Consider the following 22,905-nt stretch of genomic DNA (forward strand, 5'->3'; position numbering starts at 1 on the left):
TGCTGAAATCATATTATATGCCAGGAACTATGATATTAAGGAGATACAGTCAGTTCATGAGAAGGATGAAATGAATAGTATGGACATTAAATGCTATAAGCTGAAAGGAAAGAGAAATTGTTGTAGGTTTGAGTGGTCAGGGTAGTGGGACTTAAGCTTAGTCTCAAAAAAATATGTAGGATTCAGGTAACTAGACAATAATAGGTGAAGGCATTCTAGGAGGTAAGACTGGCATAAGCAAAAATACTGAGGCAGGAATGCCCTACATAATGTGTTTGGGGGAAAGAGTGAATGATCCAACTTGGCTCTGTCAAAAGGTTCATTTGGAGAGAAAGGAGACAAAGTTAAAGATGTAGGCTGGGGACCAAAATGTCTACCCTGGACCAACTTGATCTTCTTCCTGATGGGTTTTGGTTAAACCAATGACATGATCACAGATTCAGAATTTTAGAGCTGGTAGGAACCTGAGAAATGATCTAGTCAAGCTCTTTAGTTTTATAGGACAGAAGTCTGGGGGCCAGAGAGGAGGAATGATTTACCCCATGTCACATAGCTATATAGTGGCACAACTGGACTAGAATCCAGGGGAAAAATGGTATTTGAAGAAAACTAGTTTGGCAGTGGTAGGCTAGATGTGTTAGAGGAGGAAAAGAGATAGGGAGGATGGTTGGGAGACTTTCAATAGTCTCCAAAATGCAAGAATTTTAAATAGTTTTAAACATTGTATTCTTTATTTCATTGACTAAAAGGTAACAAATCCTGCCAGATAAGGATACTAGAGAATCTTTTTCCCATAAGATCAGGACAAATTTTTTTTAAACTGTGTTAAGTCTTTCATAAAAAAAAAAAGATTCTCAGAAAAATCCCATAGCCTTATTTTTCTTAATTATTATGAGGCAAAGTGCTCTTCCCTCTTAGCCAATATTTTTCCAAGCACCTTATATTTTTATTGCTGGCTGGGAATGGTTTTATATCATGCCTCCTCCTCGTCCTCCTCCTCCTCCTCATCTTCCCTTTCCTTCCTCCTAGCTCTGTGGTGCTTAAGCTTCACATCCTGGTGGTGCTCATTTTCTTCTCACATGGACAGTGTAGCTAAGGAGGCAGCCAGGTCTGATCTTCTCAGTTAGAATATAAGCCCTTTGAGAGCCAGGATTCTCCTACATCCTTTAGAGGATACTGAGAGTGTCCTCCTCTGCACCAAGCACAGTGCCTTGTACACAATAATATTCAATAATTTATTGAAGATCAAGAAGGAAAGAAATAAGTTAATAATACCTTTTTTCCTGCCATGAGGAACATATTCCTAAACACTATAGTTCAAAGAAAAAATCAAGTCAGGTATTTGGCTCTTGCAGGGCTGATAATTAACACAAAGGTTAGAGGTCATTTTGGTCTGACCATCTATAAATTTAAGGCAAGCTTTAAAAAACTGGAACTGGATCTCTTATTGGGGAATGCTAGCAAGCATATCGAGCTTCTTTGAGGACCTTATATGGAGTATTAGAAATCACAATTACTTCAGTTACTGAAATGCATCATGTACCAGCAAAGTTGACTCTGAAGTCAAGTCAACAAGCATTTATTAAGTACTTACTGCGTGCCAGGAATTGTACTAAGTACTGGGGAAACAAAGAAAGGCAAAACAAAACAGCCCCCACTCTCAAGATGCTCACAATCTAATAGTGGAAACAACATACAAACAAGATGTAGACTGGAAAAATTAAAGATAATCTCATGTAGAAAGCACAGTGATTAAGGAGGAGTAGGAGGGCTTCTGGTGGCAAGGGGGACTTTAGTTGAGACTGGAAGGAAGCCAGGAAAACCAGGTAAAGACAGGGAGTGAGAGAGTTCCAGGTATGGGGGACAGCCAGTGAATATGCCCAGAGTCTAGAAATGTTAGCTTGTTTGTTTAAAGTGGATTTCATTTTCCTTTCACTCTCATGAAATTGGATGTATGTTCCCGTGAAAGTATCTCCAGATAAACTAATCTGAAAACCATTGGTGAGGAAGGTGTTTTAAGTAATGACAGGGCCTATAGCATGTTGCATATTAAAATGCTTGAATAACTTTTTGCATCATTTTCAGAATTGCAGGATAATTATGGGTCTCTCTCTTTATCATCACTCTCACCTTTACTGTATAGTAAAGAATTCCTCCTATTACTTTTCTCTTTATGCTACACCACAGCTAGAATGGGAACCCAGGCAAATAGAGGAGGTCTGGGCAGACAAAAGTCAAGTACAGGTAGATCAGCTGAGTCAGAGAGGAACAAGAGAGTGTTGCAGGTCTGAAGCAGAGAGTCAGGAACAGGCTGCCAACAAGCAGGGTTGAATTCAGACTCTTGGTTTTCAAAAAATTAGAATATAGTAAAAATCTATGTTACACTGAAATTAGAACAAATATAATTTCAGATTTTGGGGGAAGGACATGTGGTACACTGGAAAGAATGCTGGATTAAGAACCAGAGGTTCTGGGTTCAAATCCCAGTTCTGTCATTTATCCCTGTGTGGCCAAGGGCCCACATCCTTCACCTCCTAAGACCTTGGTTTCCTCAACTGTAAAATGAGGTGCTTGGACTAAATGACCAACTCCCTCACCATAAACTTATGTTCTTCTAATGAGTCATAAAATGTTTCATGAACTTGAATTTCTCAGTTATCATTTAATTATTGACATAGAAAATATGGAAGACAGAGTTCAAACTACATTGGTTTTATAGCAATTTTAAAAATGTCTTTTTATTAGCTTGTATACTTTCATGAAAGTGGTGTATAGAATGTGCAACCTAGAAGGTAGATCCTATAACCATAATCTATTGTAGACTGTAGTAATATGAATATTACTTATGAAACTTTCTGATCAAGAGAACGTTAGATAAACCAATCTAATGAGACAAATGTAAAAGTGTTATTTTTATACTATTATTTGTTGTTCAGTCATTTTCAGTTGTGTCCAAATCTTTGTGACCCCATTTGAGATTTTCTTGGCAGAGATACTGTAATGATTTGCCGTTTCCTTCTCCAAATTATTTTACAGATGAGGAAACTGAGGCAAACAGGGTTAAGTGACTTGAGTTACACAGCTAATAGATATCTGAGGCCACATTTGAATTCAGGAAGATATCCTGATTCCACACCTGGCACTCTATCCATTTCACCACCTAGCCGTCGATAGATAATGCTATATCTATATAAAAAACAGTTTAGAGAATAAATCCAAAGATGTGTGTATGTGTGTGTGTGTGTGTGTGTGTAAGAGCATCACAGCATGTCAACACTATATAGATAAGTAGGAAGCAGTTATCAGCATAGGGTGAACAGGACACATGTTTGGGCACTGTATTTTTCTTCTAGTACTTTATTATTCCCCCCTCTGTGGTCAAGATAACCACAGAACCTTCCCAAGGGGTATCCATTTAACTTGAAATCAGCTTTGTTTAAGTAGCTGTTTAGTATTAGTTTAGCGTTGCACAGAGGTGACGTACCCATGTTTTCTCACAGTGGAACAACCAAGAACATAATCAAATAAAGTAAATGTCAATATATGAAGAAATTTTTGAAAGCCCAAATATTAGGAATCACCTGAAGTAGAAAAACTTTTGTACTTTAATTCCAGTTTTTGCTCCTAATTACTTCATCAAGCCTGTGGTGAGGGATGGATAGGGGGAGCTTTCTAATCCAACTTTTAATCATCTTTCTGGAAAATGGCATGCTACTATTCCTGCTGGCATTAAGCAGCCACTGATGTTGCCTGTCATGCCCAGTAGGCAAGGATGTGCTCTCATTTATTTAATTATTGAAATAAAAGATTATAATGTGCTCATGTAGCCTTATTTACAGTAACTATTGGGTAGATGCTCTATGGTGGAAAGAAGGAAGAATGTGGCTGAGAGTCACGGGGTGAGACAGTGTTTAGGGCGGTTGTGATCTTTGGCTCTGGAAAGGATACTCATGCTAAGAAAAGCATAGATTTTCCAAAGTATCAGTCATGTTGCATTATGATAACTAAAGAAAAACACACATCCCTGATCCACATAGTCCTTCTTTCTTTTATTGTTGTGTTTTTTAAGTTCATATTCTGTCTTTCTACAGTCTTCATCTCTCTTGTCTTCTTTGGGGAAATTATGGTAAGTACTGCCAAGTAACAGAATTTACACATAACATCATGAGACAGGGAAACAATTAAAATTGTCACATTTGTAATATAATTAAAAGAATTTTAATTAACTGTCTTAAGTCTAAAAATGTTGTAGCAATGGGAGTTTCATTTTCATGATTCTAGCCACTAAGATAATTGACTTGACAAATTTTCTTAATCCTTTCATTGGATTGAAAATCCAATTCAGTAGATATTTGTGATTAGAGACTTTTCCCCTTGTGTCTCTCTATACTGAGGGCCTGGAATTGGCCCATTCTAGGAACTTAATAAATGCTTAATTATATTATATAGTAATGTATTCGACAAATATTTTTTGAGCACCTGATATGTATGAGGTCTGAGGCATAAATCAAATTAATCTCCTTCAACAAACATTAGTGAAATGCCTACTTTGCTAGGTACTATAAAAAAAATTGTTGAAAAATGGCAAAACTCCTGCCCTCTAGGAGTTTACAGTTGAACTGGAGTATAAGACATGTACAGAGTTGTAATTCTGTCACAATAGACTCAAATCACATATCTCTCATTTTATCTTTCTGTAGGTGGACATGGAAGCGTTTCTCACACTTACTGATGGTGACTTGAAAGAGCTGGGTATTAAGACAGATGGTTCCAGGCAGCAAATTTTGGCAGCTATTTCTGAACTGAATGCAGGCAAGGTATTGTCCTAATTTTTTCTCCACCAAAAATTGAATTAATTATTAAATTATTAAAATTAATATAATCAGAGAATTTTACCATTTGGTGAGATCTTAGCCACCATTTAATCCAACTTCCTATTCACTGTAGGAATTCTTTCTAACATATACATCAGATGATCATCCAGTCTCTACTTGAATGCAGTTTAAGATACATACAAATTTTTTTAAATTAATTAATTAATTAATTTTTAAGTTTTGGCATTCATTTCCACGAAATTTTGAGTTCCAGTTTTTCTCCCCATCTCTCCCCTCCCCCAACCCCATAATACTTTGCATTCTGATTACCCCTTCTCTCAATGTACCCTCCCTTCTGTCACACCCCACCCTTCCCTTATTCCCATCTTCTCTCTTTTCTTGTAGGGCAAGATAAATTTCTATACCCCATTACCTGTATTTCCTATTTCTCAGTTGTATACAATAATAATTCTCAACACACATTTCTAATACTTTGAATTCCCACTTCTCTCCCTCCCACCCATCCCCACTTAGAAGGCAAGCAATTCAGCACAGGCTATATATGTGTCATTTTGCAAAAGACTTCCATAATAGTAACGTTGTGTAAGACTAACTATATTGCCCTCCATCCTACCCTGTTGCCCCCCTTTTTTTTTCTATCCTCTCATTTGACCTTGTCCCTTCCCAAAAGTGTTTACTTCTAGTTTCTCCCTTCTCCCATTTGCCTTCCCTTCTATCATCCCTCTCACCCCACTTGTCCCCTTCTCCCCTACTTTTCTGTAGTGTAAGATTGATTTTTATACCAAATTGAGTGAGTATGTTATTCCCCCCTTAAGCCATATGTGAAGAGAGTAAGCTTCACTTTTCCCCTCTCACTTTTTCCCTTTTCTCCTCTCACTTTTTCCCTTTTCTCCTCCATTGAACAAGATTTTTTTATCTCTTTTATGAGTGATAGCCTGCCCCATTCCATTTCTCCCTTCCTCCTTCCAGTATTTTCCTCTCTTACCCCTTAATTTAATTTTATTTTTTTATGGATATCATCTCTTCTGATTCAACTCAACCTGTACTTTCTGTGTGTGTGTGTGTGTGTGTGTGTGTGTGTGTGTGTGTGTGTGTATAATCCCTCCACCTACTCATATACTGAGAAAAGTCTCAAGAGTTACAAATATTATCTTTCCATATAGGAATGTAAACAGTTCAGCTTTAGAAAGTCCTTTATGATTTCTCTTTCCTGTTTACCTTTTCATGCTTCTCTTGATTCTTGTGTTTGAAAGTCAAATTTTCTATTCAGTTCTGGTCTTTTCATCATGAATGCTTGAAAGTCCTCTATATCATTGAATAGCCATTTATTCCTTTGAAGTATAATACTCAGTTTTTGCTGGGTAGGTGATTCTTGGTTTTAATCCCAGTTCCTTTGACTTCTGGAATATCCTATTCCAAGCCCTTCAATCCCTTAATGTAGAAGCTGCCAGATCCTGTGTTATCCTGATTGTATTTCCACAATACTTGAATTGTTCCTTTCTAGCTGCTTGCAATATTTTCTCCTTGACCTGGGAACTCTGAAATTTGGCCATAATATTCCTAGGAGTTTCCCTTTTCGGGTCTCTTTCAGGAGGTGATCTTTCAATATTTATTTTGCTCTCTGGTTCTAGAATATCAGGGCAGTTTTCCTTGATAATTTCATGAAAGATGATGTCTACACTCTTTTTTTGATCGTAGCTTTCAGGTAGTCCCATAATTTTTAAACTGTCCCTCCTGGATCTATTTTCCAGGTCAGTTGTTTTTCCAATGAGATGTTTCACATTATCTTCTGTTCTTTCAAACTTTTGGTTTTGTTTTTTAACTTCTTGGTTTATCTCATAGTCATTAGCTTCCCTGAACTCCACTCTCTCTTTTAAAGAACTATTTTGTTCAGTGAGCTTTTGAACCTTTGTTTCCATTTGGCTAATTCTGCTTTTTAAAGCATTCTTCTCCTCATTGGCTTTTTGGACCTGTTTTTCCAATTGAGTTAGCCTCTTTTTAAAAGTGCTCTTTTCCTCAGCATTTTTTGGTTCTCCTTCAGTAAGCTGCTGACTTGCTTTTCAAGCTCGTCTATGGCCTGAGCCCATTTCATATTCATTTTGGAGTACTGGAGGCAGAAGCCTTGACTCCCTCTCACAGTAGGCCTTGTTCTTCCTCATCCTAAAGGAAGGAAGACCTGTTCACCAAGAAAGTAGCCTTCTGTGGTCTCATTTTTTTCCCCTTTTTTGGGCATTTTCCCAGCCAGTTACTTGACTTCTGAATTGTTTGTCAAGAGGTGGGTCTTGGAGCTCCTCCTCCCTCCAGTATGGTACTCAAGACTGAGATTCAGATCAGCAGCTCAGTTCCCCCAGAGGCTTTAAGCTGAGCTGCCTGGACGGTGGACTCAGGCTGCTTCCGCAGCCACCATAGCTGCCTGCTGCCCGCTGCTGCTGTCGCCTTTGCCACTGCCTGAGACCAGTTCTGAGAGGACCTCATTCCCCTCTTGCCCAGCTGGGAAAGCCCTCCCACACTGACCTTTGGAGCTTTCTTTGTTGCTTGTGGGTTGAGTGATCTGAGATCCTCCTACCGGGAATTCTACCCTGGAGGTCTGTTCAGGTCCTCTTCCTCCCAGTGCCGCATGGCCAAGACTGGGCTCCACTCTGTTCAGCATCCTCTCCCATGAAATAGACCTTTCTTGTCGGCCTTCCAGGTTACCTTTGGCTGGAAACCTCTTTTGCTCTATTGTTCTGTGGCTTTTGCTGCTCTAGACTCTGTTGAGAGTCATTTTTTATAGGTATTTTGTGGGCTGTGGGGGAAGAGCTAGAGTATTTGCCTCTTTCTACTCCACCATCTTTGCTCTGCCCTATCTTTCAAGATATATACAATTATGAAGCAGCCTTATCCATAACTGAACAGTAATAATTAGAAAGTTATATCTTATACTGTGCAGAAATCTGTCTCACAGAACCGTTTGTTCCAGTTTGTACAACCTACTTTATACTTCATTCTTTATGCTATTCATTTTCCATTCTTCTATTCCAAAATATTTATATCTTTTATCTACTTATGTCCAGTATACATTTCAAATTTTATACATAATTTTAATATCTGGTCAGTGGCCTCCTCTACCCCATCCTCTTCTCTTATGCTTAAAAATATAAGTATTCATGTTGTTAGGCCCATATAGCAACATGACTACACAGTTTCTTAGTTTTCTGACTACATGCATATAAATTGAGGCCATTTTAGACTTTAGCATTTCAGACAATGGCATTCAGTTGTCCAAACACAAGTTTCTCTTATTAAATCTACACTGCCTTTATTAATGACTTTTAATCCCATATCCTATCCCTGTCCTCCCAGTCTATCCCTCCCACTGTTGCTTCATTTATTTTCTTACTTAACCTTGACCTTTATGGCTATAGCCACTTTAGTTTTTTATTAGATCTTATCTTTTATCTCTCCCCACCCCCCAAACTATGAATTCTAATTTTTGAGTAAGACATCATCTTATTTTTTTTTTTTCCCTGCTGATTCTGGGCTGCTGAGTGTCACTGAGAAACATCACAAAATCAAGCTGATTTCTTCACCCAGTATAGATATATAGTATACTATATACTATATGCTATATACTATAGCTAGGTCCTCACTGCTGTTCAAGAATACTTCTGTATTATCATCTCCATATTTAATCCCAATGGCAACCATTTCAGATTCTTCATCTCTCTTTTCACTTCCATCTGTATGTCTGCCTGCTCCTATCCCTCCCCTGCTGTAGCAGATAGTACCACAGATTATTATTATTATCATTAAACTGGCATTTATATAGCACTCTGAAGTTTTGCAAGTGCTTTACAAACATTGAAGTATTTTATCCTTACAACTACCCTAGAAGCTAGGTGCTATTCCTATTTGCATTTTACAGATGAGGAAACTAAGGTAGACAAAGCTTAAGGGACTTGCCCAGGATCACACAGCTAGCAAATTTCTGAGTCTGGTTTTGAACTTAGGTCTTCCTGGCTCTAGGTTCAACCTTGTACTATCTAGCTATTTTTTTCCCTACCTATTTTTAAAAATAACCTAGATCTGGAAAGGACCTCAGAAGCCTTTCTTATTTTAGAGATGAGGAAACGGAAGCACAGGAAGATCATAAGTGACTTGCCCAAAGTCACATAGGTAACGTCAGAAGCAGGATGACTTAGGCTCTTACTAGGGTGAAATTGAGACAATCCAATGTGAACTTCAGGCTCTTCTATTCTTTTGACTCCTTCCTAACTGCCTCCAAACTTGTTCAGTTCTTCCCATTGTGTAAAAGGCATTCCCTTGACCCTTCTGTCCCATATTTCTCTTGCTTTTCACTGCTAAACATCTTGAAAAAGCTGACTTCACCCAGTGACTCCACTTCCTCACTACCCATTCTTAGATCTTAACCTCTTGTAATTGAGCTGACATTTCCCCTTCCATACTCTTGGAATTACACTAAGGTTATCAATTACCCAATTTTTTAAAAAAAGTTTCATTCTTGACTATACTACAGTGTTTGAAACTGTTGACCTCCCTCTCCTACTGCGTCCTCCTTTCTCTCTTGCCTTTAAAAACAGAAAATTCTTCTAGTTTCCTTCCAACTCTTCTAACTGGCTCTTCTCTGTCTCTATTGTTGTACATATCTTTCTGCACCTTTAATTCAGGAGTTCGCCAAGGTTCTATCTGACCCTCTTCTCTTTTTCTCTCTCTAATCTTTCTCATCAGTGTCATTCCATCTCAAGCCTAGAAGAGTACTCTGCAAATCATTAGTGCTTTAACGGTTAAAAATTTATATAGGATCTTAATCAACAAAGTTTCCAGAGGGAAGGACTTGCAAAGAAAATCTATGCAAATACTAACATTCATCAGGTTAGAGGTTATCTGTGGGGAAAATTGTTCTCAAATTTTCCCAGTAGCTTGCTCATCAGTTGAAATGATGAAGAATATGTTGTCCACACACAGAAATACCAGGAAACTGTGTTGTGGGGCAGTAGAAAAAGAAAAGCTACCTCATTTTTAGGAAGGGAGTAACTGTAAAACTGTTTAAAAATGTTAAAGTGGCTGAGTTTACTTGGCAGTTAAGGATTAAACCTGTCAATTCTAACATGACATTAAAATAAACTTAGGTAATGTTGTGTTCTGGTAAAAAAAAAAAAAGAGAGAGAGAAGGAGAGAGAAATGCTCTGCAAATATAAAGGACTTAGTTAAACATTTCTGTCTGTAGGAGCAACATCAAACAGACTACTCTTTCATCTACAGGACAACTCTTACATGATCAGAAGTCATGATGTGGTTTGTTTTGTCTTCTCAGGCTTTCCACATTGTTCAGGCATTTCTCATAATCAGGGATAGGTACTCAGAAGCAGATATCACTATCCCCTCCAAAATGGGCAAAGGATATGAACAATCATCCAAAAAAGAAATGTATACTCTTAACAACTATGTGAAAGAATGATCCAAAAGATGAATAATAAGAGATAAGCAAATTTAAAAGCAAAACAACCCTGAGGTTTTACCACATTCACAGAAAATTTGCAAAGATGAATAAAGATGGGAATAGTTTCTGTTTGAAGGATTGCAGAAAAGACAGGCATCCTAAAGTATTGTTGCTAGAGCTGTGAATTGACACAACTGTTCCTGGAAAACAGTCTGGAATTATGCAAATAAAGGGATTAAGATGTTTGTACTTACTGATATCACTGTTCAGTATATACTCTAGGTAGGTCATTGGCAAAAAGAAAGGTTCCATGGAGACCAAAATATTTGTATCCGCACTTTTTTTGGCAACAAAGAAAGTAGATGCATATAGACTAGGGACTCGTTAAATAAATTGGGATTCATGAATGTCAGGGAATATTACTGTGTTGTAAGAAACCATGAACATAGAATTCCACTTCTGGGAGCCAAGATGGAGGAGCAAGAAGTAAGTCACTCTCACCTTCCCTTATTGACCTCTGAAAACCCAGAAAATATCATCCCAGGAAAATCCTTGAAACAACAGAAAGAGGGGGTGCAGCAGTTTTGTAGCCCGGGAAGCTTAGGGGATTAACAGAAAAGGCCCTTCTTGCTCAGGGGAGAGGAAGCAGTACAAGACAGGTGGTGTCAGCACAAGGTAGCAGCAAGCCCCACCTCAGCAAACCTAGCAAACTCAGCGTCAGGATGGTAGAACAGGCAAGTTGTCAACACCAGGATCCCTGCCAGGGCCTTAGCTTAGGCAGAGGAACCGGTAGATACCACCAACTCAGAAAACCACCGTGTGCACTGGTGTTCTCCAGCAGCCAGATCTCTTGGTGCTTCAGCACTACTCCAGGAAGCATAACTCTGGGAGTCACAATTCCAGACTGGCAGACATCCTCCAGCAGCCAAACATTCAAGTGCAAGGCCTGGCCGAGCAGGTGTCCCCCAGGAGCCAGACTCTCCACCCCTACCCTGAGAGCTCCAGTGATGACAATCTCAGCTCAGCACCAGGTAAGCTGCCAGACCCCTACAGCCTCTTGAGCACCTGAGGCCTCAGCACACAAAACCAGTAACCAGGACTCAGGCTCCTAACACAAGAAGCTTGAGTCAGTGCCCCCTGTGCTCCAGAAGAGAGCTCAACTCTAAACATCAGGAATTAGACAAACACCATGAGCAAAAAGCAGAAACAGACAATGACCATATGTTGTCATTATGGGGACAAGGAAGATCAAGGCACAAATTCAGAAGAGAACAGCATTGTCAATATACTTGAAACCTCAAAGGGGAATATGAATTAGTCTCAAGCCCAAAAAGTCTTTTTGGAAGAGTTCAAGAAGGATTTTAAACATCAAATCAGAGACATAGAAGAAAAATTGGGAAAAGAAATGAAAGGCATGCAAGAGAGAGTTAATAGCTTGGAAAAGAAAGGACAAAAATTGACTACAAAACAAGTCCTTAAAAAGTAGAATTGGCCAAATGGAAAAGGAGGCACAAAAACTCACTGAAGAGAACTCCTTAAAAAGTAACATGGGCCAAATGGAAAAGGAGGTACAAAATCCAATAGAAGAAACAGTTTGTTAAAAGTTAGAATGAGGCAACTGGAAGCTAATGACTCTGAGATATCAAGAATCAGTCAAACAGAAACAAAAAAAATGAAAAAATAGAAGAAAACATAAACTATTTCATTGGTAAAACAACTGACCTGGAAAACAGATTCAGGAGAGAATTTAATGGTCTACCTGACAGCCATGATGAAAAAAAAAAGCCTGGATAGCATATTTCAGGAAATCATCAAGGAAAACTGCCCTGAGATCCTAGAAACAGAAGGTAAAATAGTCATTGAAAAACTCCACCAGCCACTTCCTGAAAGAGATCCCAAATTGAAAAATGACAAGGAATATTGTAGCCAGATTCCAAAATTAGCAGGTCAAAGAGAAAATACTGCAGTCAGCCGGAAAGAAACCATTTAAATATCATGCAACCACAGTAAGGATTGCACAGGACCTTGCAGCTTCTACTTTAAAAGATCAGAGGGCATGGAATACAATATTCCATAAGACAAAGGAGCTTGGATTACAATCAAGGATCAACTACCCAGAAAAATTTAGTATAGTATTTCTGGGGAGGAGATGGATATTCAACAAAATAGGGGACTTCTAAAACTTCCTGATGAAAAGACCAGAGCTCAACAGAAAATTTGATCTTCAGATACAAGACTCAAGCAAGGTAATCAAGAAAGAAAAAAACAACATATTATTAGAAAGGGCAAATTGTTTACATCCCTACAAAGGAAGATGAAACTTGTGACTCTTGAGAACCGTATTGTTAATAAACCATTTAAAGGGAGTATACGTAGACAAAGGGCATGGGTATACGTTAACTTTGACGTGATGATAAAAAAATCTAATTAAATGGTGAAAAGGGACTGGGAAGAGGGGAAAGGAAGAGGCAGACAAGGGTAAAGTACATCACATGAAAAGGCATTAAAAACCTTTTACAGTAGAGGGAAAAAAGGGAAAGAGATGAGCATTATTTGAACCTTCCTCTCATCAGATTTGGCTCAAAGAGGGAATAACATAATCAGTGAGGTATAGAAATCTTACTTATCCTACAGGAAGTAGGAAGGGAAAGGGGAAAGAAAAGGGAGGGGCTTGATAGGAAGGAGGAGAAAAAATAGTAAGGATAAAGGGGAAGAAAAGGGAAGGAGCTGATAGAAGGTAGGGCAGACAGAGAGGCAGTGGTCAAAAGCAAAACTCTAGTGTAGAGGGCAAAGGAGAGAAAAAAGCAAAAATGGGGCAAAACTGAATCAAGAGAAAGATACAGATAGTAATCATAACTGTGAATGTGAATGGGATAAATTCTCCCATAAAACAGAAGCAGATAGCAGAATGGATTAAGAACCATAAGCCTACAATATGTTGTTTACAAGAAACACAATTGAAGCAGAGGGAAACACAGAAAGTAAAGACAAAAGGCAGGAGCAGAATATATTATGCTTCAGCAAAAACAAAAAAAAGTAGGGGTAGCATTCCTGATCTCAAAAAAAAACAAAACCAAAAATAGATCTAATTTAAAAAGATAAGAAAGGGTATTACATCCTGCTGTGGTGCATTCTGTACCATAGATAAAATTTGACATATCCTGTGACCCAGCAATACTACTTCTAGGTCTGAATCCCAAAGAGATCATAAAAATGCATCCACATGTACAAAAAACATTTATAGCAGCTCTTTCTGTGGTGGCAAAGACTTGGAAATTGGGGGGATGCCCATCAATTGGGGAATGGCTGAACAAATTGTGGCATATGAATGTAATGGAATACTATGCTGAGGGAAATGAGCAGAACGAGGAGAATATTGTACACAGTAATAGCCACATTGTGCAATGACTGACCTTGATAGACTTAACTCTTCTCAGCAATGCAAGGATCTAAGACAACTCCAAAAGACTCACAATGGAAAATGGCATCCACATCCAGAGAAAGAACTTTGGAGTCTCAATGTAGATGGAAGCAGACTATTTGCTCTCCTTTTCTTTTGCTGTTTTGTTTTGTTTCTCTTTTCTCATGGTTCTTCCCCTTAGTTCTAATTCTTTACAATGTGATTAATGTGAAAATATAGTTTAATATGAAGGTATAAATAGAGCCTGTATCAGATTGCATGCTGTCTTGGGGAGGAGGGAGAGAAGGTGGGGGAGAAAATTCAAAACTCAAAGTCTTACAGAAGTGAATGTTGAAAACTAAAAATAAATAAGTTAATTATATTTAAAAAAGAAACAATGAACATAATGCTTACAAAGAAACATGGAAAAATGCGCAGGAACTGATACAAAATGAAATATAGAGAGAGCCAGCAAAGTAATATGCAAAATGACTACAGCAATGCAAATGGAAACAACAACAAAAGAACTGAAACTGAGTGTTTTGAAATTATAAAGAATAAGTTTGTAATTATAAAAAATAGTATAAAAAAAAACCCCAAAGCTCCCTTCCTCACCCTCTCTGCCCCCTACCCCCTACCCCACCCCTTCACAAAGGGCAGGATCCACAGGTGGAGAACATTATAATGTCTCTTTTCTATGTGAATATATTCTCTTACTCTTTTTTTCAAAGTCTTAATTATAAGGGATGGCTCTCTAGGAGGGAGAGGTGGGAAAAATTCAGCAAAAAATAATGATATAAAAAGAAAAGATATCAATAAAGGTTGTTTGGTTTTTTTTTTTAAAGCATTAACCTCTCCAGTAATAACAAAGCTGTTAATGGACCTCTGGAGAGGTACTTGGGGCAGTGCTTGGGGAAATCCCTACCTCACTGCTTTCACATCTTGAAAGATGTGATTAATTGGTTGGTGATTAATTTAGGGGGAAAATTTGAATGATTTCAGTAATAGAAAAAGCTGAACAAAGAAAATACAAAGGAATGAGCTTGGGTGGGGGAAGTGGACAGGATGGCATTTGGGTGGTAGTGGAAAGAACCTTCCCTTCTTCTTTCCCCACTACACATGAGGACCTGCAGAAGTAGACTTCTATTCACATATGTGTGCAGAGCTTTCAGTAGAATGGGTAAGATTCTGGGTACAAAAGTAAGAGATACAAAAAGACACTTTTTCATTGTGTTTTTATTAAATCAGATACTCTTTATCTTCATTAATCTATTCTCCCAAGACACCTATGCACTTTCCAGTATGAATTTAATATTCTGAGTGTTTTTAATTTCCTTTTCCAGGGACGTGAGAGGCAGATATTACAGGAAACCATTCACAGCTTCCATTCTTCTTTTGAGAGCAGTGCCAGCAATACCAGATCTCCTGGGAATTGTCAATGTAAGTACGCTTGTGTGAACTCTTAAATTACCCAGAACTTTCTGGTGACTGCCTGTCACAGTGGATATAGAATGCAGGACTTGGAGTCAGGAAGCTCCAAGTTTGAATTTAGCCTCTGACATGTACTAGCTTTGGGAACCTGGACAAATCATTTAACTGATATAGGCCTAAGTTTTCTCAACAGTGAAACTGGGATAAGTAAGATAGAATAATAATGCATGGTAGTTAAGAGGATTTGGTATCCCTATAAGGTGGGCTTCATATTTCAAAGTCGTAAAATATCTTGATCTTCAAAAGTGAGATTGCATTTTGGTGTTCAACCACATGTTATTAGGTGACTCTGCCAGTGACTTCTTTGATCTTAGACAGTGAGCACAAATCATGTGTCTGTGAATAGAAGCAGCTGGGGGGGGGGGGGGGAGGGGGAACTATGGATAGAGTGCCAGACCTAAAGCCTGGAAGATCCAAGTTCAAATCAAACTTCAGACACTTATTAGCTGTGTGACCCTGGGGCAAGCCATTTAACCTCTGCCTCCTCAGTTTCCTCCTCTATAAAACAGGGATCATAATAGCACCTACTTTTCAGCATTGTTGTGAGAATCAAATGAGATAATATCTGTAAAGTACTGTGCAAACCTTAAGACACTATGTAGATGTTAGAGACCGTTACTGTCATTGATAATAACAACAATAAAACATAGACAGAGTTTTGCAGTGAAGTCTGCCTATCCTTTTATAGTGCCTGGCATATGGTATTCATTTGACTTCTGTAGTGCCTGTCCATAGCAATTTTGACCTAGAATATGGAGTACCAGCTCCATTCCTTCCTAGCTGTGAGACATGGGTCAAGATGATTACCTTTTCTGAACCTCAGCTGCACCTGCAAGATGAGACTGCTGATACTTTCATTACCCAGACAACAGAAGTTTGCCCTATGTACTATTGCCCTTAAAAATCATTTTAAGTTCTGGTGTCAAGATGGTGGAATGAGGAAGGGATGCTCTGAAGCTTTCTTCAGTTCCACTCCAAAAAACAAGAAAACCACCTCAGAATTGACCTGGGGAAGCAGCTTACCAGCATAGTAGAGAAGGTCTGTCTTACTGGGGTGGGAGGGGAGTGAGGTCCAAGAACAGTAGCAGTAGCTATCCTCACAGGAGGGGGACTGCAGCAAGGCTCCAAGCCTGGGGTAATCCATGATTGAGGCTCTGCCCTCCTGCAAACCAGCCAAATACCTAGATAAGTGAGCAGTCTGGACAGTATAGCAAGGCCCCACCCTTGAGACCCCACCATCAGCACAAGCCATCAGTGAGACCTTGACACCACTGCTAACAGCAGTGAAGCCCCACACCTGGTCTGGCCAACAGTGAGACCCTACCCCTGGGGCCTACCAGGAGAGAGACTATTTCTATGGCAACCCAGCAGCAAGGTCCAACCCCTGGGGCAGACCAACAGCTAAACCCCACACCCTGGGGAGGCCCCACCTCCCCCAGTACAAGCTAGAAGGAAGCCTACCCTCCAGAGAAAGCAAGGAGCTAAGTCCGGCAGCCCAGTGAAAGTCAGCAGTAAGACCCAGAGTCCTAGCATAAAAAGCTTAGGACAGTGTAGGACCAGAGCCCAACTCTCACATGAAAACACCATCACAAAAAAAAGCAGAAAAAATGAATAAATTTTTTTTAAAAAAAGATCTTGACTATAGAAAGTTATTATGGTGATGGGGGGATCAAAGCATAAACTTAGAAGAAGAAAATAGTGTCAAAATGGATATATGTGAAACCTTAAAGAAAAGTATAATTTGGTCTCAGGTCCAAAAAAAATTCATGGAAGAGCTTAAAAAAGGATTTTAAAAAGCTGATTAAAGAAGTAGAAGAAAAATTGAGAAAAGAAATGAGAGTAATGCAAGAGAGTCATGAAAAAAGAGTTAATATCATGGGAAAAGATAAATAAAAATTTACTGAGGAAAATAGCTCCCTAAAAAATAGAATTGGTCAAATGGAAAAGGAAGTATAAAAGTTCACTGAAGAAAATAATTCCTTGAAAATTAGAATTGAACAAGTGGAAATCAATGACTCTGTGAGACATAAAAATATGATTAAATCAAAAAAGTAAAAATAAAACAGAAGGAAATGTGAAATTTCTCATTGGAAAAACAACTGACCTAGAAAATAGATACAGGAGAGATAATATAAGAATTATTTTTTTAAATTTTATTTTTCATTTTTAACACAGTTTAAAACAGATAAAACAATTCAAACTTTTGGTCAGGTGATACTTCTTTTTAAAGCATTTACAATATGGACCACAAAAGAATTTTTTTTTAAACATTACCCAACTGAGACACAAATAATATTTAAATTGCTAACTTCACAAGCTCTTGACCTAATTGTCTCCACAATATTACTAAGAATTAAAGTACCCTAACTTATTGTTGTTGGTCTAAAGTCCTATGCCTAATAGCTTAATTTTTAGACTTAACCTCGGATGTTCCCCTACCAATAATCTATGATTGAATAGATGTGGTATTAAGCTTACAAACCTTTTGACCATAGGAAATTGCCACCAAGAGTAGGGACCTTGCAAGGATACAATATCTCCCCAAATTCATGTCAATTCCAGGCAGGATTAGATTGTCCACTTGCATTCAGTCAGGCTTAAAGTCTGCCAGGTGTCAGTGAGGAAATTGAATCAGGAGAATCCTACCTCAGCCCAGGCTGAACAGCCACTCTCCCACCCTTCCCATGAGATCACCTTTTGCAGTTCATACCAGCATCTCACCAGCTTACTGGCATCATGGATTGGAGGCTCAGATCGCCTTTCTTGCTATCCATACCTGGAGTCAGACTCAGAAGAACAGTCACTTAATAGTCCCATAGCATCTAAAAACAGCAAGTTCCAATAACCAGGTTTCAAATATGATTATAATTTCATTTTGGCTAAGGAAGATCTTTTGAGGGAAGTCTTAAGTGGCTTACATGCCTTTCTATACATGTTCTAGTTCCTGATAAAATAGCAATCATAAAATCAAATTTACCATTAAAACCTTAACTTTTTCATCAATGCCAAATTTTACCCGAGGTTACCTTCCTCTAGGAAATTTAGACTGAAATTCTTTCCCCCAAACTAAAGATGTCATTGACTTATTCTCAGTAATTAATTCAGTCAGTTGTTTTAATACTAATTGCTTTTACCTCACTTTGTAACATGTCCAATTTTTCTCCCCTTCATTCCCCTTCCCCCGCTTCTTAATATCTTGCATTCTGATTACTCCTTCCTCAATGAACCCTCCCTTCTATCACACCTCACCCTTCCCTTATCCCATCTTCTTTCTTTTCTTGTAGGGCAAGATAAATTTCTATACCCCATTCCCTATAGTTCTTATTTCCTAATTATATGCAATAAAAATTCTCAACACTTGTTTCTAATACTTTGAATTCCAACTTCTCTCCCTGCCCACCCCACCCCCCAGCCCCACTGAGAAGGCAAGCAATTCAATACAGACTAAATATGTGTTATTTTGCAAAAGACTTCCATAATAATCATGTTGTATAATACTAATTATATTGCCCTCTGTCCTACTCTATCCTCCCCTTATTTTTCCCCCCACAATTGACCTTGTTCCTTCTTGAAAGTGTTTATTTCTAGTGACTCCCTTCTCCCATTTGCCCTCCCTTCTAAAATTCCCCTCACTCCACTTGTCACCTCCTCTCCTACTTTCCTGTGGTGTGATATAAATTTTCATATCAAATTTAGTGAGCATGTTATTCCCTCCTTCAGCCACATGTGGAGAGAGTAGCTTCATTTTTCCCCTCTTTCATTCTCCCTTTTCTTCTCCATTGAATAAGATTTTTCTTATCTCTTTTATGAGTTATAGCCTGCCCCATTCCATTTCTCCCTTTCTCTTCCTGGTATTTTCCTCCTTCACCCCTTAATTTTTATTTTATTTTATTTGTGTGGATATCATCTCTTTTGATATAACACATCCTGTACTCTCTATCTATATATTTGTATATGTGTGTGTGTTTGTGTGTGTATGTACAATCCCTCCATCTACCCAAATACTGAGAAAAGATTCAAGAGTTAAAAATATTTTCTTTCCATGTAGTAATGGAAACAGTTCAGCTTTAGATTGTCTTTTATGATTTTTCTTTCCTGTTTACCTTTTCCTGCTTCTCTTGATTCTTGTCTTGGAAAGTTAAATTTTTCTATACAGATCTGATCTTTTCCTCAGTATGAATGATTGAAAGTCATTTATATCATTGAATGACCATATATTCTCTTGAAGTATTATACTCAGATTTGCTGGGTAGGTGATTCTTGGTTTCAATTCCAGTTCCTCTGACCATTCCAAGCCCTTCAATCCCTTAATGTTAATAATATAAGAATTATTGTACTACCTGAAAGCCATGATCAAAAAAAAAAAGCCTGGACATCTTTCAAGAAATTATCAAAGAAAACTGCCCTGACATATCAGAACCAGAGAGTAAAATAGGAACTGAAAGACCCACTGATCCAACCACCTGAAAAAGATTCCAAAATGAAAACTCTCAGGAACATCATAGCCAAATCCCAGAGTGCCAGATCAAGGAGAAAATATTGCAAGCAGCCAAAAAGAAACAATTCAAATATCAGAGAGCTAAAAAGGCAAGATTATACAGGATTTGGCAGCTTCCACATTAAAGAACTAGAGGATTTAGAATATGATATACCAAAAAGCAAATGGAATTAGGATTACAAAAAAGAATCACCTACTCAGGAAAATTGAATATAATCTTTCAGGGGGAAAAATGGACATTTAAGTAAAAAAGAGAACTTTCAAGTATTTCTAATTAAAATACAAGAACTGAATAAAAAATCTGATCTTCAAATATATGAATCAAGGAGAACATAAAAAGGTAAAAAAGAAACAAGAAAAAGTAAAACTTACATCTGTAATTGCTTACATCAGTAAATAAAGAAAAAGCAGATCAATGAATTGGACATATAACCAAAAAAACTAGAAAAAGAACAAATTAAAAATCCTCAATCAAACACCAAATTGGTAATCCTGAAAGTCAAAGGAGAGCTTATAAAATTGAAAGTAAGAAAATCACTGAACTAATAAATAAAACTAAAAGCTAACTTTAAAAATCCCAATAAGATAGATAAATCATTTGTTAATTTGATTTTAAAAAGGAAAGAAGAAAACCAAATTACTAGTATCAAAAATGAAAGAGGTAAACTCACCACCAATGAAGAGGGAATTAAGACAATTGTTAGGAGCTATTTTGCCTAATTATATGCCAATAAATTTGACAAACTAAATGAAATGAATGAATATCTACAAAAATATAAATTACCCAGATTAACAGAAGAAATAAAATACTTAACTCAGTCTTAGAAAATAGAAATTGAACAAGCCATCAGTGAACTTCCCTAGGACCAGATGGATTCACAAGTGAATTCTACCACACATTTAAAGAACAATTAATCCCAATACTATATAAACTATTTGGAAAAATGGGCAAAAAAGGAATCCTATCCAATTCCTTTTATGGTACTAATATCCAAAACAAGAAGAGTCAAAACAGAAAGAAAATTTCTTTCTCTGAAGAAAATTTCCCTAATGAATATTGATGCAAAAATGTTAAATAAAATACTAGCAAAGAGATTACAGCAATATGTCACAAGGATCATACATTATGACCAGGTGGGATTTATACCAGGAATGCAGGGCTGGTTCAATATTAGGAAAATTATCAGCATAATTGACCATATCAATAACAAAACCAACAGAAATCATATGATTATCATAGATGAAGAAAAAGCCTTTGATAAAATACAACATCCATTCCTGTTAAAAACATTAGAGAGCACAGGAATAAATGGAGCTTACCTTAAAATGATAAGTAATATTTATTTAAAGCCATCAGCAAGCATAATCTGTAATGGGAATAAGCCGAAGCCTTCCCAGTACAATCAGGGGTGAAGCAAGGATACCCATCACCACCTCTATTATTTAATATTGTACTAGAAATGTTAGCTATAGCAACAAGAGAAGAAAAAGAAATTAAAGGAATTAGAATAGGTGATGAGGAAACAAAACTGTCACTCTTTGCAGAAGCTGTGATGTTATACTTGGAAAAACCAAGAGACTCAACTAAAAACTACTTGAAATTATTAACAACTTTAGCAAAGTTGCAAGATATAAAATAAACCCAGATAAATCATCCCATTTCTATATTTTACCAACAAAGTCCAGAAGCAAAAAACAGAAAGAAAAATTCCATTTAAAATTCCATTTAAAATAATATAACTTTAAATTCCATTTAAAATAGACAATATAAAATATTCTGGAGTCTACCTGCCAAGATAAACCCAGGAATTATATGAATACAACTATAAAACACTTCTGACATAAATAAAGTCAGATCTAAACAATTGGGAAAATATTAATTGATCATGGGTAGGCGAGCCAACATAATGAAAATGACAGTTCTGCCTAAATTATTTATTTAGTGCTATGCCAATCATATTATCAATCATTTATTTTATACAGCTAGAAAAAATAATAAAAATTATCTGGAAGAATAAAAGGACATGAAGGGAATTAATGAAAACAAATGTGAAAGAAGGTGGTCTAACAGTTCCTGATCCCAAACTGTGTTATAAATGGTAATTATCAAAATAATCTGATGCTGGCTAAGAAAGAGAGTGGTGAATCAGTGGAACAGATTAGATACAAATAACATTATAGTAAATAACTATAGTAATCCAGTATATGATAAACCCAAAGAACCAAGCTTTTGGAACAAAAATTCCTTATTTAACATAAACTGCTGGGAAAACTGGAAAACAGTATGGTGGAAAGTAGGTATAAACCAACATCTCACACCGTATACCAAGATAAGGTCAAAACAGGTACATGATTTACACATAAAGGGTGATACCATAAGCAAATTAAGAGACCATGGAATAGTTTATCTGTCAGATTTATGGATAAGGGAAGAATTTAGGACCAAAGAAGATATAGAGAGCATTACAAAATGTAAGATAGATAGTTTTGATTAGATTAAATTTAAAAAAATTTTAGGGGCTGAGCCAAGATGGCAGAGTAACAACATGGACTTGCTAGCGCTCTCCCCACAAACCCAGTCAAATACCTATAAAAAATGTCTCTAAACAAATTCTGGAGCTCCAGAACCCACAGAATGATGGAGTGAAGCAAATCTCCAGCTCAAGGTAGCCTGGAAGGTTACCAGGAAGTGTCTATTGCACCCCACTAGAAGCAGAGCACAGTGCAGTGTGGGCCACGCCAGTACAAAGGGGACCTAAGTAGGCATGGGGGGGCTGAATCTCCGGCACCTGTGGTGGTTTCGAGACTTCATGACCCCCAAAAGCCAAGGACAAATTGGAAGACCAGTGGAAAAAACTAGTGGGACCTGTGTGAGAGAGTAGAGTGGTCAGGCCCCAGCCCCAGGGTGGCAGAGGGGAGTGGAAGAGCCCATGGAGGAGGCCACAGCAGCATGTACAGGGGCAGTGGCAGCAGCAGCAGCAACTGTTTGTGGAGCTCTAGGCCCACAGATTGTGGGGAGATTGAGTAGCTGACAGTACACCTCTCATCCTCACTAGAAGCAGAGAACTACCTTAACAAAGAACTCAAAAATCACGTGATTAGCTGAGAAAATGAGCAAAAACTGGAAAAAGAATCAGAATATAGAATCTTATTTTGGTGACAAGGAAAACAAAAGTATACAAACAGAAGACAATAAAGTCAAAGCTCCTACATCTAAAGACTCCACGAAAATTAGTCTCAG

General features: G+C 37.7%; 1 protein-coding gene across 3 annotated transcripts in view; it reads left to right on the forward strand.

Annotated features, from left to right (window-relative positions):
* ANKS6 (ankyrin repeat and sterile alpha motif domain containing 6) overlaps positions 1–22,905 on the forward strand; it is an 85,021-nt gene that overhangs the window by 56,384 nt on the left and 5,732 nt on the right. For all 3 annotated transcript variants that reach the window (XM_072604782.1, XM_072604788.1, XM_072604794.1), the window contains 2 exons: positions 4,701–4,817; positions 15,019–15,115. In XM_072604782.1, the coding sequence (XP_072460883.1) occupies positions 4,701–4,817; positions 15,019–15,115 (214 nt within the window). The remainder of the gene's footprint in view (positions 1–4,700; positions 4,818–15,018; positions 15,116–22,905) is intronic.

Source organism: Notamacropus eugenii, chromosome 1 (assembly GCF_028372415.1).
Source record: "Notamacropus eugenii isolate mMacEug1 chromosome 1, mMacEug1.pri_v2, whole genome shotgun sequence".
Taxonomy (NCBI): Eukaryota; Metazoa; Chordata; class Mammalia; order Diprotodontia; family Macropodidae; genus Notamacropus; species Notamacropus eugenii.